This window comes from Lissotriton helveticus, chromosome 1_1 (genome assembly GCF_964261635.1).
Source record: "Lissotriton helveticus chromosome 1_1, aLisHel1.1, whole genome shotgun sequence".
NCBI classification, from domain to species: Eukaryota; Metazoa; Chordata; class Amphibia; order Caudata; family Salamandridae; genus Lissotriton; species Lissotriton helveticus.
Window position 1 is genome coordinate 1,981,330,917 of NC_136057.1, and position 18,215 is coordinate 1,981,349,131.

The 18,215-nt window shown below is 43.8% G+C and overlaps 1 protein-coding gene across 2 annotated transcripts in view; it reads right to left on the minus strand.

Moving 5' to 3' along the window:
• The window catches only part of DPYD (dihydropyrimidine dehydrogenase), a 3,662,673-nt gene that overhangs the window by 2,222,450 nt on the left and 1,422,008 nt on the right, over nt 1-18,215 (minus strand). For both annotated transcript variants that reach the window (XR_013594885.1, XM_078644210.1), the window contains exon 6: nt 1,238-1,434. Coding sequence is in view for 1 of the 2 variants with exons in the window: in XM_078644210.1 (XP_078500336.1) it covers nt 1,238-1,434 (197 nt within the window). In the remaining variant the exon portion in view is untranslated. The remainder of the gene's footprint in view (nt 1-1,237; nt 1,435-18,215) is intronic.

The window sequence follows — 18,215 nt, forward strand, 5'->3', positions numbered from 1 at the left end:
TATGTTAATCAGGAATAAGCCTATTTATTCATGTTTAAACAGGGGAGCACATGCACTTTACGCCTATTTAGCAGGGATGAAGTGCAAAGGGTTCTAATGCCAGAAAAAGTAGGGTCTAGAAAAAAGGTGAAAAATCTGGGTTGACCAAGCAGAACAGACAGATTTGCTACTTTGACTAATATATCAGATAAAAAGGTTCATATTGAAAAGGGAAGACTAAACAATGTGATATTCCAGATACATTATAGTCACCCCTTTCATAGCATTAATAATATAACAAGTTGTTCCATACCACTAGTTAGACAATGGTTTTAGTAGCTACCTAGTATATTATGATAAGTACAAAGTCTCCTCGCTCTTAGTTTCAGACTATTTAAACTCATTTGCAATAACACTGAACACGCGATATTAGAAGGATTTGACCAGACTGGGATTAACTGTTTATATATTATTCCTTCCCAGCTTCTCTGCTGTACACATGCCTTGTGCCTGGGTTTTACAATTATATCCCTTCGAAGCAAATGACATCATGTTAAACATGTTATTTATTTCTGATTCACATATGTTTTCATTAAGGTTGAGAACTAAAGCCAGAAATAAGATAATTCACGGGAAACAAGTTTCAGTCTTTAGAATTAACTCAAAAGTACAACATGAGTGTGGAGACTCACTTCCAAAGTTAATACATTGTGTGTCTAGAACAATGGTACTGGCTGCTCTGTGCTATTGAGAAAAATAGATTAAATATAACATCGTGTTTCTTTATAAGGAAATACAATACATGTCAGAGTGCATGGCTCAGGCAGACCTGGCAAGGGAATTGCACTTGAAAAGCACATGCAATAGACTGAACTAATAATACATCACACGTTTGACACATTTTCAAATTTCACCCTACAATTCAATGCAGTTGCCAAGTTGTACACACGTTAAATGTATAGGCATATATTGTTTCAATATATATTTGCAATTGAACTGTCATTATTATAAACTGTAATTCTTCCATCCATACACACATTTGCTTAGGTCATATTCTCTTCGGTAGTTGCTGCACGTTGTTGCTGCTCCTAAATCAGCCTCTGGCAACACAATGACGGCATGCATTCATGTATACATGATCGAAAAATATTAACACAGGTGAAGCTAATCATTAAAAAAAGACAGAAATCTATGTTCAGTTTTGAATGTGTCCTTAAATGTTCTTTTTCTATTTTTTAAAGTGATTTTTGAAACTTACCTTAAGCCCCCAAAGAATTGTTCTTTTTCAAATATTGTTATATTGAGGTAGCCTAAGCGCGCCAAGAAGGAGGCACAACTGATGCTTGCAGGCCCAGCACCGATGAGAGCTATTTTACTGTGGTAGCTCCTTGGCATTTCCTCTGGGGGAGGTAATGAAGGGTTTCTTATCTGAGGAATGTTCATTGCTTTAAACACCTGAAAATATATAGACATGTATTTCAACATCCACGCATTTTGTTATCTGCTGCACTTAACTGTCATCACAACATGCAAGCAGAAATACTTGAATTAATTTCAACAACTGCTAAGTACTCAGGCCACATGCTATACCAGTGGGTTTCCAACAGGTAGCTTGGGATCAAATCGTAGCTTGCCAGTGCTCTGAAAGTAGCTCCCTGAAATGCAGCCCAGTATTTAATTTAGAGGGTCTGCACTAGCCATATTGAAGAAAGTCAATTTTCAGGAAAGATGCACTTTGTTCTTTGGCTGTGTTAAACAAAATGGGATGTGCATATTTGATAGAAACCCATGCTGTTTAAGAAACTGATATATGATGTTTGCAAACAAAATTAATAACAATCCAAAACATTTAAAGTGCTCTTTGCATCAAATCTAATGCTGAGTTCTGGAGATTTATAGCTTTTAGTATTTCATTTAGGTCAGTGGTAACTTATGGTTGTGACTGTTATGCATTTAAGTAAAGATGTGGAGCTATTTTATTATGATATAGTTTTAATTTTTTATGTATTACGTTGGGATGTTTTGCTCACTTTAAAAAATTATTGTTCGCTGATTTTTAGATTTCCTTTTTAACCTTTTATCTTAAATTATGTTTTTATAGCCTTAACTATATTGCTGATTCACTGCACTCCTACTGCGACTCCTTGCACAATGTATGAATTTATATAAACTGAAACTGCAATTGACAATGCTGGCATTGATTATGTTTTAATGTATTGTAAAAATTACTTTTGTGCTTTTTTGGCTGAAATAGCCGCAATAAAGCTTAATGTATGAATGAATGATAAAGTTTTCACTGACACTGCTGGTGGTAACCCTATCAGGGTGGCTGGTGTTCAAGTACAGTATTACATTTTAAATACTGTCCGGTCAAAATATTGTATCCAGACTAAAGACAACCACAATATCACAATATCCCAAAGGTAAGTAAAAAGAGAAAAATACAGGCTTGTGTTTTTTTCCCCTCCAAATCTAGTTATTACCTACTGGCGGTCGCCAGTAGGTATATATAGTTAGGATTTTTTCTCTATGGGATTTTTGAAAATTCTATGTCTAATAACTTTGGCGTTTGTGGACGGAATTGGCTGAAATTTACAGGAAAATGGCACATTTTGTTTCTGAGCAGCCCTTGAAAATTTGGGGGGGGGGTTGTCAAGGGGGGGCCGAGAAAAAAGGGGGGTCCCAAAACGTGTTTTTAACATTGAGTTTTCCATAGGGCGGTTGGCCTCACTTTTAGCCCGAACGGCTGAATGGATTTGCACGAAACTTGGCAAAATTGTAGGGACTGGTAGCCCGATGTGCCTTTTGTAGGTCTCAATATATGTGCTCCAGTGGATTTTGAGAAATTAACGTTTAAAAAAAGATATATTTCTGTAACAGCGGACCGGGCAGCGCTCCAGTACGCGTACTTTTCGCGCAACGGAGCTTTGTGAAGCGAAGCTGATTGGTTCTCCGGCATCTGTAAACATTCCAAACAGTCCGTAGCGGCCGCCATCTTGTCTCTCGGTAGGATCGAGAGACAAGCGGAGGCCAAACCGAAGGGGCAAATGACCATAAGGGGGCATAGTAGATCCTCCCTGACCGTTTAGGTTTGATGTGGAGGTTTTAAAAGGGCCCCGCGGGGCAAAAAAAAAAAAAATAATAATAATCGAACAGCTGAATGGATTTGCACGAAACTTGGCAAAATTGTAGGGACTGGTAGCCCGATGTGCCTTTGCTAGATCTCAATATATGTGCTCCAGTGGATTTTGAGAAATTAACGTTCAAAAAAAGATATATATCTGTAACAGCGCACCGCTTCGCGTACTTTTCGCGTTACGGAGCTTTGCAAAGCGAAGCTGATTGGCTCTCCGGTGTCTGTAAACATTCCAAACAGTCCGTAGCGGCCGCCATCTTGTCTCTCGGTAGGATCGAGAGACAAGAGGAGGCCAAAGCGAAGGGGCAAATGACCATAAGGGGGCATAGTAGATCCTCGCTGACCCCCTAGGTTTGATGTGGAGGTTTTAAAAGGGCCCCGCGGGGCAAAAAAAATAAATAATAATAATAATCGAACGGCTGAATGGATTTGCACGAAACTTGGTAAAATATTAGGGACTGGTAGCCCGATGTGCCTTTGCTAGGTCTCAATATATGTGCTTCAGTGCATTTTGAGAAATTAACGTTCAAAAACAAGATATATATCTGTAACAGCGCTCCGCTTCGCGGAGATAAAATTATATCTGTATTACCTAGCTGTTGCTAACACCAGTTAGCGACGGCTAGTAGGAGATAGCGACCATCTTGGGCCCCACTTTGCATGTGAGTGATATTTATCACTAATGACATGCAAAGTGGGCATGCCAAGATGTTAGCGACTGGAAACAGTCGCTAACATCGCTATCTCCTATTATCAACTTTTGGAAATATTCGAGATAAGCGCGAATATCTCCAAAAGCTAGCACCTGCCCTGAGCAGTTCTTAGCCATGTTATCCAATGGGAGGTGGATAACATGGCTAAGAGCATTAGCTCGGTAATGCATGAATATCGCTGAGTTTTCAGCGATATTAATGCATTGCGGTCGTTTTTTATCGTATTTGCGATAAACCTTGATAATAGCAAGGTTTATCTGCGATAATTTCTGACGGTAAAAAAATCGTTGCTAAGCATCGTTAGGGATAAATATCGCTTAACTTTGGTAATATGCCCCAACGTCTGTTAACGTTCGATTCGAAGGAAATCAGGAAGTGTTGAAAAACATTGTCTGCGCCATCTTGTCTTTTTTCAAATGCCACACTTTTGTCGTGCACGGCAGCCATTTTAGATGCCTTGACCAGACCCACTCTGTGCACGCTGTCGATCCTTAGCATGGCTCCCCACCCTCGCAAGCATCTCCCCCAGGCAGTGGTCACCCTCGCTCTCTGTCTTATGCATGGGTAATAAACCTCCCCCCATCTGCGCTGCTCTTCCCTGAGAATCACACCCTGTGCCCGCCCGACACCTCCCTTTCGCCCTATTCACTACCGCACCCTCTGACACTCCTTTTCCTCTGTGTCCGATTGTCCAGGCTGGTCCTAGGGTATCAGCTAGCCCTGCAGATGTAGTTTATGGCCACAGCTGTAAAGAATCACCCCTCTTCAAAGGAGTTATAGTAGATCAAGGCCCACACTCGATGAGATCCGTCACAGCAGAAACGTTGCTATTATCTGAAAACCATCCTGTATTGTGATTGTTTAGGGGACCGAGCCTGAAGCGGAAGATTCCAGGGATGACTCTTTGTACATCAAAGTTTTTACAATTATGTGTCACATTAAAAATATATAGCACTCCGACAAAGTAGTAAGATTATAAAACTTTAATAATTTATAAATATATACAAGAAAACAAAAATAGTAATAACATATAAACATTTTTAGGGAAAAACAACGAAGTAGCGGTCGGCTGTGCGAATAGTCCCAATGCAGCACAACGTCCAGATTTCCGGCGTGGGGCGTCGCGGGGGGTGGGTCATCAGTAGCAAACTGTTGTGCGAATAGTTCCAAGGCAGCAGAACGCGTTGAAATCTAGATGACACGAAAGTGATGTCTAGTAAGTTGCCACCCAGCAAATAACGGCGTGGGGCGTCGCGGGGGGTGGGTCATCAGTAGCAAACTGTTGTGCGAATAGTTCCAAGGCAGCAGAACGATGGCACCAAGGTGATGTCCAGTAAGTTGCCGCACTGGTTTTGGTATCCTACAATGCTGCTCCGAATAACGGCGTGGGGCGCCCCGGGGGAGGCGGCGTGAACGGGCCTCTCCAGGTGGAGTGTCATCTGTTGTAGTGGGGCGCCCCTTTACCGTTTCAGTTGCCATTCCGTCCGTTTTTGGTCCACTGTGTCAAAAGCCGCAATTCAGCTGAGTTGCGCCCACTCTTGCGGTGCAGCGATAGGCGGCTGTCACAGGACTCTCAAAATGGCGGCAGGCTGTTTCCTTTTTGGGCCTGGTCCACTGAAATGGCCCTGGGACACCTTGGAAATCGGACGCTTGTCTGCTAGGTCTTGGACCCCATTCTCGAAAGCGTCCCCTCCGCCTTGAGAATTCATCAAAAGTTTTGGGAGCCCCGACTCCTGCAGGCTTCTGGTGGGGAGCGGCTGCCATGATTGCTCGCGGAATGACCACGACGGAGCTACGAGATGGTGGTGCTCTCATGCTGACGCCAGCTTCAGTCTGAAACATCCAGAAACAAGGTGGGGCTTTCATCGTTTGGGAAAAAAAATAAGTTTTCATCCAATGAAAAGTGTTGTTTTTAGGTCATATGATCAAGCCTTCCATCATTAGGAAACCAAAAGTAAAATGAACCAATGAAAAGTTTTATAAACAAGTCACATGACCTGTTATGCGGCATAGGGTATAAAATGCGGAGAAAATACGTTGGCACGTGAGGCGGCGTCAGTAGCGGACCGATGTGCGAATAGGCTGAAGGCAATACAACGCGCCAAGATCCGGATGGCACCGAGGTGGTGTCCAGCAAGTTGCAGCACTGGTGTGGCCATCCTACAATGCTGAAAGTCGGCGTGGGGCGCCCCGTTGGCCTGTGAGTTTGCGTCAGTAGCGGACCGATGTGCGAATAGGCCGAAGGCAGCACAACGCGCCAAGATCCGGATTGCACCGAGGTGGTGTCTAGTAAGTTGCCGCACTGGTGTGGCCATCCAACAATGCTGAAAGTCGGCGTGGGGCGCCCCGTTGGCCTGTGAGTTTGCGTCAGTAGCGGACCGATGTGCGAATAGGCCGAAGGCAGCACAACGCGCCAAGATCCGATGGCACAGAGGTGGTGTCTAGTAAGTTGCCGCACTGGTGTGGCCATCCTACAATGCTGAAAGTCGGCGTGGGGCGCCCCGTTGGCCTGTGAGATGGCGTCAGTAGCGGACCGATGTGTGAATGGGGCCGAAGGCAGCGCAACAATATTTTCGGAATAGAAGACACCACTAGGCGCTGAGATGCCAAGATCCGGATGGCACCGAGGTGGTGTGTAGCAAGTTGCCGCACTGGTGTGGCCATCCTACAATGCTGAAAGTCGGCGTGGGGCGCCCCGTTGGCCTGTGAGTTTGCGTCAGTAGCGGACCGATGTGCGAATGGGGCCAAAGGCAGCGCAACAATAGTTTCTGACTGACACCACAAGGCGCTGAGATGCCAAGATCCGGATGGCACCGAGATGGTGTCATAGTTGAGAGTTCTGAGCAGCGGTTGTAACACTGTCTGAAGCTTATTTGCAGCTGCTGCAGCTTCACTACGCGTCAAGATCCGGATGGCACCGAGGTGGTGTCTAGTAAGGTGCACTGGTGTGGCCATCCTACAATGCTGAAAGTCGGCGTGGGGCGCCCCGTTGGCCTGTGAGTTTGCGTCAGTAGCGGACCGATGTGCGAATAGGCCGAAGGCAGCACAACGCGCCAAGATCCGGATGGCACCGAGGTGGTGTCTAGTAAGTTGGCGCACTTCTGTGGCCATCCTACAATGTTGAAAGTCGGCGTGGGGCGCCCCGTTGGCCTGTGAGATGGCGTAAGTAGCGGACCGATGTGCGAATGGGGCCAAAGGCAGCGCAACAATATTTTCTGATTTGAAGACACCACAAGGCGCTGAGATGCCAAGATCCGGATGGCACCGAGGTGGTGTCTAGCAAGTTGTGGCACTGGTGTGGCCATCGTACAATGGTAAAAGTCGGCGTGGGGCGCCCTGTTGGCCTGTGAGATGGTGTCAGTAGCGGACTGATGTGCGAATGGGGCCAAAGGCAGCGCAACAATATTTTCTGACTGACACCACAAGGCGCTGAGATGCCAAGATCCGGATGGCACCGAGGTGATGTCTAAGTTGCGGACTGATGTGCGAATGGGGCCAAAGGCAGCGTAACAATATTTTCTGTATGGAAGATACCACTAGGCGTTGAGATGCCAAGATTCGGATGGCACCGAGGTGATGTCTAGCAAGTTGCTGTACTGGTGTGGTCATCCTACAATGCTGAAACTCGGCGTGGGTCGCCCCATTAGCCTGTGAGATGGCGTCAGTAGCGGACCGATGTGCGAATAGGCCGAAGGCAGCACAACGCGCCAAGATCCAGGTGTCACCGTGGTGGTTTCATAGTTGAGAGGCACTTCATCTGCAGTGGGGCGCCGAGATCCGGATGGCACCGAGGTGATGTCTAGCAAGTTGCTGTACTGGTGTGGTCATCCTACAATGCTGAAAGTCGGCGTGGGGCGCCCCATTAGCCTGTGAGATGGCGTCAGTAGCGGACTGATGTGCGAATGGGGCCAAAGGCAGCGCAACAATATTTTCTGAAGAGAAGACACCAAAAGGCGCTGACATTCCAAGATCCGGATGGCACCGAGGTGGTGTCTAGCAAGCTATGCAGTTGAGTTGTGTGCGCACTTGCGGCGAATAGGTCGAAGGCAGCATAACAATGTTTTCTGAATAGAAGACACCACAAGGCGTTGAGATTCGGTTACCACCGAGGTGATGTCTAGCAAGTTGCCGCACTGGTGTGGCCATCCTACAATACTGCTCCGAATAACGGCGTGGGGTGCCCGAAGGGGGGGGGGGGGCGGGGAGCCGGCGTGAATGGGCCTTCCTAGGTGGAGGCTCGTCTGCTGTAGTGGGGCGCCCCTTTACCGTTTCAGTTGCCATTCAGCTGAGTTTCGGCTGCTCTTGATGCTACAGCGACAGGCGGCTGCAAGAGGACTCTCAAAATGGCGGCCTGTTCTTTGGATTTGGGCCTGGTCCACTAAAATGGCCCTGGGACACCTTAGAACTCGGACGCTCGATTTTTTTTTCCTTTCCTGTACATGCAAAAAAAGGTAAATGCCCGGTACGTTACACGCTTCATCTGCCACGATGAACTCTCCAGAGGAACCGAAAAAAAATATAGTTGTGGTAACTATACCATGCATCGTCATATGGAGAGGTGGCACCAATTAATTATAGTGCTGCATAAAAGAGAGATTTGGAGGAGAACCCCTGACCTGCTAGTACATTCATCAAAGAAGTGGCACTGAGAGCTTCAGAGGCAAGGGAAACGGTCCCAAATATTTAGAAGAACTTTGGAAAGATTAAAATGACATGTTTAGATTGTGGCAAATTAATTTCATGTGGACAGATGAGTGTTACTCTAATAAATACAGCATATGAACATCATCATAGTCGATGGTTGGTAGAGACATTTTGACTATATCCTTGACCTGCCCGTCCTCGCCCAAAATGGCGCCGGAATAAATGGGACTCGTAACTCCTTGTTGTGTACTGGTTGCAGAACCTTGAAATCACGAGATACGTATGCAGTTTTGAAGCACATGGCGGGCGGGGACGAGAATTGATTGAATATTTCGACATCCCTATTGATATTAAGTTCTGATGTGTTATTGATTACTGTACTGTTGAAAGTTCGAATTAACGTCACCCATGGTACTTGCCCGCAAATGTATATCTAGATAATTTTATTGTAACTGGCCCTGTCGTATTTTAATTATAAAATGTACGTCCACCGATTCCGTAACTGTTGGACACCTTAGTTCTTGCAACCTAATGGCCCGCCCGTTACGTTCCTCTACAGTGTAAATGTCTATTCATCATATACGATTACAGTTTGCTCCGTGGCAGGCCCACGTGGTTATAGGCTCGTATTTGTATAATGAAATTTTCACAATAAAGGTTTTTAAAAGAAAACATGGTAGTAGTATATACATTGGTAAAGTTTTTAATAATAGTCACTGTTTTAGAATCATTAAAAGGCAAGTGAAATAAAGCAGACCAATTACATGAAGGGTAAAAGGTATAATACGAAGGAACGCAGTAAAGATAAATTGTCAAGGGCTGTTGTGTTTTCTATTCCTGCAACATAAAGTGATCGATAAGAATCTCATATTCAGGCGTATCGGCGACTAAGACAGCAGGTCGACCCTCTTTTGCTCAACGGCTCCGTCAATGGACGAAGAAACGCTCTTTTTCTCGAAAAAAGAATATATTTTACTTGCAGGACAGTTGTAAAATTTCCGGGAAAGTACATTAGCCTGGAACATTATAACATATATTTAAGAAAAAATAATGTTCGGAAGTAATGAAAAGCGTAATTTTTAGGTCATATGACCAAGCCTTTCATCATTACAATAAGAAAAGTAAAATGAACCAATGAAAAGTTTTATTAACAAGTCACATGACTTGTTATGCTTACGTTACGCGCTGCGCGCCCCGGATGACTTCCGGATGCGCTAACGCGGCGCGTCATATGACGCATTACGCGACAACGCAGGTCCAGAATATAGTCAAAATGTCTCCACCAACCAGCGGTCGGAACACAACCCCTTTCAGCAGGCTAAATAGTTCTGTTAAATGACAACAGAAGGGACAGGCAACAAGAACCATCAGTCAAAGAGGGGAGGGCTAGTTCTTCTCTACCGGGTTACATTGGGGCGCTACCGGAACTGATCGAATTGGTAGTCTACAGTGTTTCTGGATGTTTCAGACTGAAGCTGGGGTTAGCATGAGAGCAGCACCATTTCGTAGCTCCGTCGTGGCCATTCCGCAACCAATCATGGCAGCCGCTCTTTATCGTTATTTTGGGCGGGGTGGGTGGCGGAGCCGAGCTGTTTTGCAGCCATCATTGTGTGGAGTTCAGTTCATCTCACTAGTTTTGTATTTGTCATGAGGGGTTGTTCCTAATGTTTCTATTTTAGCGAGGTCAAAAAGAGATCCCATTAGTGGCCTACTGATTTTGCTCGATTCCTTTTCTTTTTTTTTACACGATTTTTCGTTATCTGCAAAGACTAAACAGAGTATTGCGACTCTGTGTTTGTTTGTAAATAGAGAATGAACCAAAGAGAACTAATTCTAAAACAGTAAATACTTGGATAACAATCAATCAAATGGAGAGAGAAGCAGGCACGACGGATTACAAAGGGGGCAAAGGCCTGCGTTAACTACCTTTCACTATCTGCAAAGAGAGAGTACTCCTAATAGAAATGGGGGGTGGGGCACCATTCAAAGCAGATCAGTGTGCATAAACACGAAAATGTTTTCACTTACCACGTACTTGACATTCGACAGCTTATGATATTTGCTATTAAAAAACCATTGAAATTCACTGAAAAAAACATAGGTTATAGACCATATATAGTTAGGAATTAGCATTTACAAAACCTTGAAAATTCACTGAAAAAACCATAGGTTATAGACCATATATAGTTAGGAATTAGCATTTAAAAAACCTTATTTTACTCACACAAAACCATTGAAATTCCATATATAGTTAGTTGCACTAACTATATATCGCGCACCCGCAATCCACTGCTGATCATGTCACATATTACATCATTCATGACATGGTCAGTGACATCACTGATGACATCACTGATGACATCTCAAATGACATCACTGATGACATCACTGATGACATCTCAAATGACATCACTGATGACATCACTGATGACATCTCAAATAACATCACTGATGACATCTCATTTGACATTACTGATCACATCACTGATGACATCATTCATGTGATAATACGATGAACCTCTTCAGACTCTAATATAACCTTAGATACACTCAGTGTAAACAGACACTCATAGACTGTCACTCATCCATGGAGTTACTCAGACACTTAGTCAGTCATGCAAAGAATCAATCACACCTCCATTTCCTCAACTATACAGTTATACACACCTTACTTATTCAAACATATACTAAAACATATTTACTCACTTATACAATCCTGGATACAAGTTCACAATGATCCATACAGCCACTCACACATTCACTGGCTCTTATGCACAGTTATTTATATATGTCAACTCTCACATGTACTGTGTTTTACATATGTACTTACTTTGACATGTAGCACTGAGATATCCATTCACTCACCAATACACTCATGCACACAGTCAACCGCCCATACAGCTGTTTCCACATGCACTTTTGAACCCATACATCTAGTCAATCAACTGCTCACACATCTATGCAGAGAGTCATACACCTCCCAGCCACCCAGACACACACTCAGTCTCCCATACAAATGCTTGGGCAACCAATCAATAACCCATACAGTTAATCATATAGCTAATGATCAACACATGCAGCAGTTTACAGAACAACAGACATAATGATGCACAAATTAAGACAGTTTAGTCACTAACCCATGCACTCAGTGAGACACATTTAATCAGTCACTCATACAGTCAGCCATGCCCCTACTAAATCCTTCATCAAGACACTTATACATCCACTCATTCTTCAATATGTAAGACATATTTTAACTTTACAGAATTATACAGTCACTGGATGTAGTCATCAGTGATGTCATTTGAGATGTCATCAGTGATGTCATCAGTGATGTCATTTGAGATGTCATCAGTGATGTCATCAGTGATGTCACTGACCATGTCATGAATGATGTAATATGTGACATGATCAGCAGTGGATTGCGGGTGCGCGATATATAGTTAGTGCAACTAACTATATATGGAATTTCAATGGTTTTGTGTGAGTAAAATAAGGTTTTTTAAATGCTAATTCCTAACTATATATGGTCTATAACCTATGGTTTTTTCAGTGAATCTAAATATAAATAAATATGTATATGCCTGATCATCTGGTGGCGGAATACTCTTCAATGAACTTCACTGCTTCTCTGCAATAAATAACACAGTTGTGAGTGTTTACTGAGCGTACTGAGGTCCGTGCCTGGGTTTCCTTGGAGCGATTGCCAGGCCAGGGTTTGGAGTTTAGCTATATGTATGTATATGCATACATATATTCAATTCAAATTAGTCTTTATTTCGACTGTTAGTCATAAAAGACACACATTAGCATATTACAAAATCACATTACGTTAGCATTACATTCTGTTTTATATAACAGGGAAGTACATCGTGAGATCTTCAGATTAAGATTGCCACATACATGGTATTCCAACTCGACCAGTTAAAAATAAATAAATAAATACTATGTTTTGGTAAAAAACATTTAAAATTAATAAAATTGATATTCCACAAAAATACCACAGTAATTTTATAGGGGCTGCAATACTTTCAGTTTTCCACTACGGATTGTCCACATCCATTTTAAAAATTTTGCGATCGCAATCACCATAGTGTCTGAACTGTCAGTTTGAAGTATCCTCAGTGCTACTGTCCCTGTCTGAATCCCCTTTTGGATACAGATCGACCTAATCCATTTGTGGCGAGGAGCTTTGTACTCCGGACATGCAAACAGGACATGAGCTATACTTTCCGGGTGTGTTGTACTGAAAGGGCACATGAGGTCATTTTTACTAGTTGACCATTTGCAAGTAACCGTGTTAAGTGGGAGGGTTCCTACCCTGAACTGATGAAACAGTTTCCTATCATATGGCGTTGTAATGAGATCCCAATACCTCTCATACGAGGGAGTATGTTTCAGCTCCAAAAAAGCCTTAGTAAACGATGGAGCAGTATGTGACTGAAACTCCTCTTGGGATATCAATGCCCAGTAGGCTTCTTTTAGCTTTTGTTTTGAAGGGAAGATGCTCACCTGGGGATTTTCCCAAAGATCCTCCATACCTAAAGCCTTGAGTAGGGATCTAACCTTCCTGAACCATAAAATTTTACCCCCTGAGTCCATGTTTCGCGTTTCCAAGAGTGCAAGCGCGTAATGAGAGAGTTCAGGCGTCACCCACAATCTCCTCCAGTATGCAATTGGTCTCAACCTGCAGATGTCCTGTATACTATGACTCCCCAAATCCATGCGTAATGGTACGAGTGGTGTTGAATGTGGGAGCCCTGTTATACAGCGGAGAAATTTGTTGTGTGCATTTTTTAGACCCGTTATATCGGAAACCCCCACAATTCTGCTCCATACAACATAGATGATCTCACTTTGGTGTCATAAATTTTAAGTACTGGGGCCATAGGTTTGGTAGCTGAAGACTTAAACTCTCTTAATATAACTCCAGCCAACTGTGCGTGCTTGGAGGTTAGGTATAACATATGTGGCTTCCACTGAAGCCTGGAGCCTAGTGTTATGCCCAGGTAACTGAAGCTGTCCGTCTGTTCTAAGAGTTCCCCGTTCATGAAAAGTCTGCCCCTGATGTTCCTATGCTTATGCATTACCATGAATTTTGTCTTTGATACATTAACAAATAGGCCATAGTCGTTGCAGAATTTTTCAAAGCAGCTGATTGCTTTCTGAAGCCCTTCCTGAGTTTTAGATATTAAAAGGGTGTCATCGGCAAACATTAACAGGGGGACCGAGATACCGTTCTGTTTAGGTGCATCTGTGTAAGGGTCCCTATAATAATCTATGACCCTGTTAATATATAGAGTAAATAATGTGGGTGCCAATACACATCCTTGTCGGACACCTCTTGCTGTCGGAAATCTATCGGTCACCTGACTCTGGTTGCCCCATCTCACCTGCGCATAGTTATTATCATGAAATTTAATCAAAACTGCGAGCAGTTCAGGAGGCATGCCTTGTTCATGAAGCGCTCTCCACAACCTGTCTTGGGGGACAAGGTCAAACGCCACCTTCAGGTCGACAAAGGCTGCATAGAGTGTACCACCCCCTAAAATCACCCATTTCCAGTATATTGTGGAAAACCTAAAAACTTGATCAACTGTACTGGTAGAGGGTCGGAAGCCAGCCTGTAAAGTAGACATGACCCCCGATTCCTCTATCCAGTTCTGGATCCTAAGAAGTATCATCCTAGCCACAACCTTTTGAATACTAGCTATTAGGCTAATCGGCCTATAGTTAGCTGGATCTGCGCGGTCCCCCTTTTTAAAATAGGTATGATTTCAGCTCCCCGCCATGTGTCCGGCAAGGCGTTGCCTCTCACAATGGCATTTGCCAACAATTCTATGTACGGGACCCAGACTTCTTTATTATATAAGAAAAGATCTGCTGGAATTTTGTCTAGGCCCGGGCTCTGCCTTTAGGTATTAAATTGAGGGCATATTCGACGTCTTTCCTTGTGAACACTAGTGGGCTTGTAGGTATGGAACAGCTGATAAAGACCGGAGCTGTTAAAGGTACGCTGTTTATGTTAGCAAACTGGGACTTAAAATACATTATCCAGCGTTCTGGAGGGACGTGGTTTTCGGGCTGTGGTTTTTGATTCCCCTTGCCCCACCTCACAAGGTGCCAAAAGCCCGTCATATCTCTAGATTTGCTTGCTTCGTACAGCTCATCCCAATATTTATTGTCCTAGGCTTTTTTTGCAATGTATTGCGTCCTTTTATAGTGTTTCCTAGCGCCCTGTATGACCTCCCTGTCAGTAGATCGCACAGCTAGCGCTAGGGATTTATAACCTGACCTACAATTTTTATCATACCATGACTCGGGTTTCCGTCTTCTTTTGCCGAAGGGTTCTTCTTTGGAATACTAAAAAATTTGCCGAGTTTAAGAAAGAGGGTCGAGTGAATATGGACTACCCTGGTGTCGCAATCTTCGTAGGATGACTGACCCTGTATTTCTGCAATTGCTTCTTTGACCAAAACATCCATTTCATTAATAGAATGGGGATTACCCAGACACTCGGCCCATCTTAACCGCCTTGTATCATTTGTCATGACGATATCATCTACTATATCAACTTTCGGTATTTCATGTCCCTTAAGGAGCAGTATCTCAAGGCTGAGCGGGTTGTGATCACTCTCTATTCGTTGAAATATAGTCATGTCACAGACAGAGGACCAAAATTCGAGATTCACTAGTATATAATCAATTCTACTTGTACTCAAGCCATTATTAAATGTTGGGTTGCCCTGCTTGTCCCCTCGCGTTCTCCCGTTAGCTGCTCTTAGCCCACATTCAAGACTAAAGGTCTTGAGTTGAAGGGCTGCTTGGGTCCACCTTTTTATTGGGGGTATGTTTAATGGGGGAATTTGCCAGCAAGTGTCTTCAACCTCAGTAAGCTCTAGGTCGCTGTGATGCAGGGGCTCAAAGGAGCAATTAAAATCTCCACATATTAATACATTAGCATCTCCCCTCCAGGTTCTTACATAGTGTCCCAGTGCGTCGACTATCTCTGACGTTTTCCCCCCTGGTTTCCCCCTAGCATATACATTAAAGATAATTAATTCACCGAAAATGGGGGATTTTAACTAAATCACCAATATGTCCTTGGAATTGGTTACAAGTTGAGTTGTTGTGTATCTATCATCCTGCTTGACCCATGTGGTCAGGCCCCCCTTTGGTCTTCCCTTACTAGAATGGGTTGCCACTATCGCAAAATGTAGATACCCTGGTCTATACTGTGGTTCAACTGCCCAGGTTTCCTGCATAGTGACTATCATATAATTATCAATAAAGATGGCCCAATCCCTGGAAGCCATCTTATTCTTAAGGCCTGCCACATTCCAGAATACCAAGAACTGACCCCCCGTGTGTATCTGTAATACTTTGTGGACCTTATTACCCCATAAGCGAGCTTCCCCGTGGAGCGCATTATTCCCCATCTGATTCTGGCTAATATCCTGCAATCCCTCTGTCACTAGTTCTCTTTCCTCAACCAGAGAACTGGTTAGGTTGACATTACCTATACAGAAATTAGGTATAGCAATCTCGGTTTCCCTGACACTGACAGCGTTATTAGTTGAATCATACATTATTTTCTTAACTAAACAGCTAGATTGATTGTCATTTTCAATAGAATAGTTGGGTGTGACATTCACTATCTCTCCCACTCTATTGGGGTCGTTGTTCAAGTCAGGGATTCCAGATTCGTGCCGGGGATGATGGGGTGAATTTAATGCTTCCTCTGATGAACTGGTTGCAATAGTTAAAATATCTACCCTAGAAACTCCTTTCCCTTCATCCACCTCAACTCCTTCTAAGCTAGAAATAATTGCCCCTCCACTCCCTTCCCCACTGTTCTGTAGCCTTCAATCGCATTCATCCAGACCACTGAATATATCGTACCTGTTTATTGTCTCCAGTGGCGTGAATGGCATGAGATTGTCCATTCTTCTATGTGCAGTTGTATTAAATCTGGGGGGTATGGTGTTCCACCCAGGTGTATCAGGAGCTGGTACTGGATGATACATATAAGCAGAGTTCCTGATGTTCTCCATATTTGGAAAGTAATTGGTGGAGTAAGCATGACTGTGTATTGTTTGAGATGGGAATACTACAGATCTCGGATAGAAATAAGTTAAAGGGCGGGGGATGATACAGTTGTTAGCATTGCCCTGTGGCCAGTTCAATATGTATTTAACTGCATTTTGGTCCCTAAAGTTAACTACAACCACATCTCCCCCGATATCCTTAGGTCTTCCATCTAACCACTGGAGGCGGCGAACATGAACTATTTCTCCATTAATGTTACTAGCTATTGGTCTGTATGAAGTCAGCCAATGCGTTATCTTGTTCTTCAGTTGGAAAAAACCTTCCCGCTTATTCTCAGACAACTCTGGTACCCCGGTGAGAACCACCACATATGGTACAGCTTCCGGCGGAAGTTCTGTTGGTGGTCTCCTGCCTTGTACCCCCCTGGAATGCCTAGAGCCTTCCTCCTCCATTCTCGGTAGCCCAATTGATGGAATGCCCATATCCCTTACAGGCTTGATAACAGGAATGGCGGGAGTGCGGTTGGGTTTTGATAACGGCTTCGTTATACGTAATTTTGGCTGGTTTGTATTTGAAATGGGGGGGTATTTGGGTGCAGATGTTGACCTTGTAGATGGATGGTTGGTGGCAGATGGTGCAGCTGGTATCGTATTGGGGAGTGAGATGGTGGTAGAAGGTGCTGCTTTAGTGACTTCTAGTAGAGGATTATGGGCGTTTGTAGTGGCTTGAGAAGGGATTGGTACAGTTGCTAGCTCTTTATTTTCTACTATCCTGATGGGATTTCCATTTCTTCCCAAGTCTGCCTTTATTTTCCCTAATCTATCCTCCATACTTTTTAGTCTTTCTACTATTGCTAGTGTATAACTTCTCATTATGAGTTCAATACTATCCAATAGGTCACTTGTGTGAGCTGGTTGTGACCCATCGACCAGTCGGTCATGTTCGATATTAGCCTCACTGTCTGGATATAGAGATGGTGGCAATGGTAAAGGAGCTGTCGCTGTTCCTGCATCTTCCGTGACAGCTGTGATACCCGTGACGTTGGTACTAGTAGGCTTATGCTTCTTCCCAAAATCAGAATGACTCAGCTTTTGTTTGGATAGTTCCACCCTCTTACGTCTCTTTTTAGTTGGCGGTGGGCCATAGATTTTGTGTTGCATGGTCCTCTTGATCTTACCTCGTGCTATCTTTCCAGGCATGGGTGTTGGTGAAATCATCACCTTAGATGCACTGAGTGTGCTAGTGGAGTTATGAGGTAAGATACCAACACCAGTTTGATTAGGACATATAGAGGGTGCCAAACATTCTCTAAGTAAAAGGGGCACACTGTCCATAGATGAAATATCATTGATAGTATCAGGGCAAAGCTCATTATAGAAATTAACGGCAGGGATTGGCTCTGACAGAGTCCTATTCTTGATACATTCAATCGAGCGGCGGCGCTCAGCCCGCCGTTCTGCTAAAGATTGCTCCTTAGAGCCTTCAGCAAGAGGTTTGAGAAAATAATTGTCCAAAGTTCCATTCAACAGACCCCCAGCTCTTTCTAACAAAACGATGTCCGGGCTTAACACGATGGTAGACATTGTACTATATTGACAAAAGATTGCAGAACGAGAGGATATATGGGGCAACTTACTCCAAAACAGTAGGGGTGTATAGTCACTCGGCCAGGGGGTCCGGGCCAGTCCAGTCCC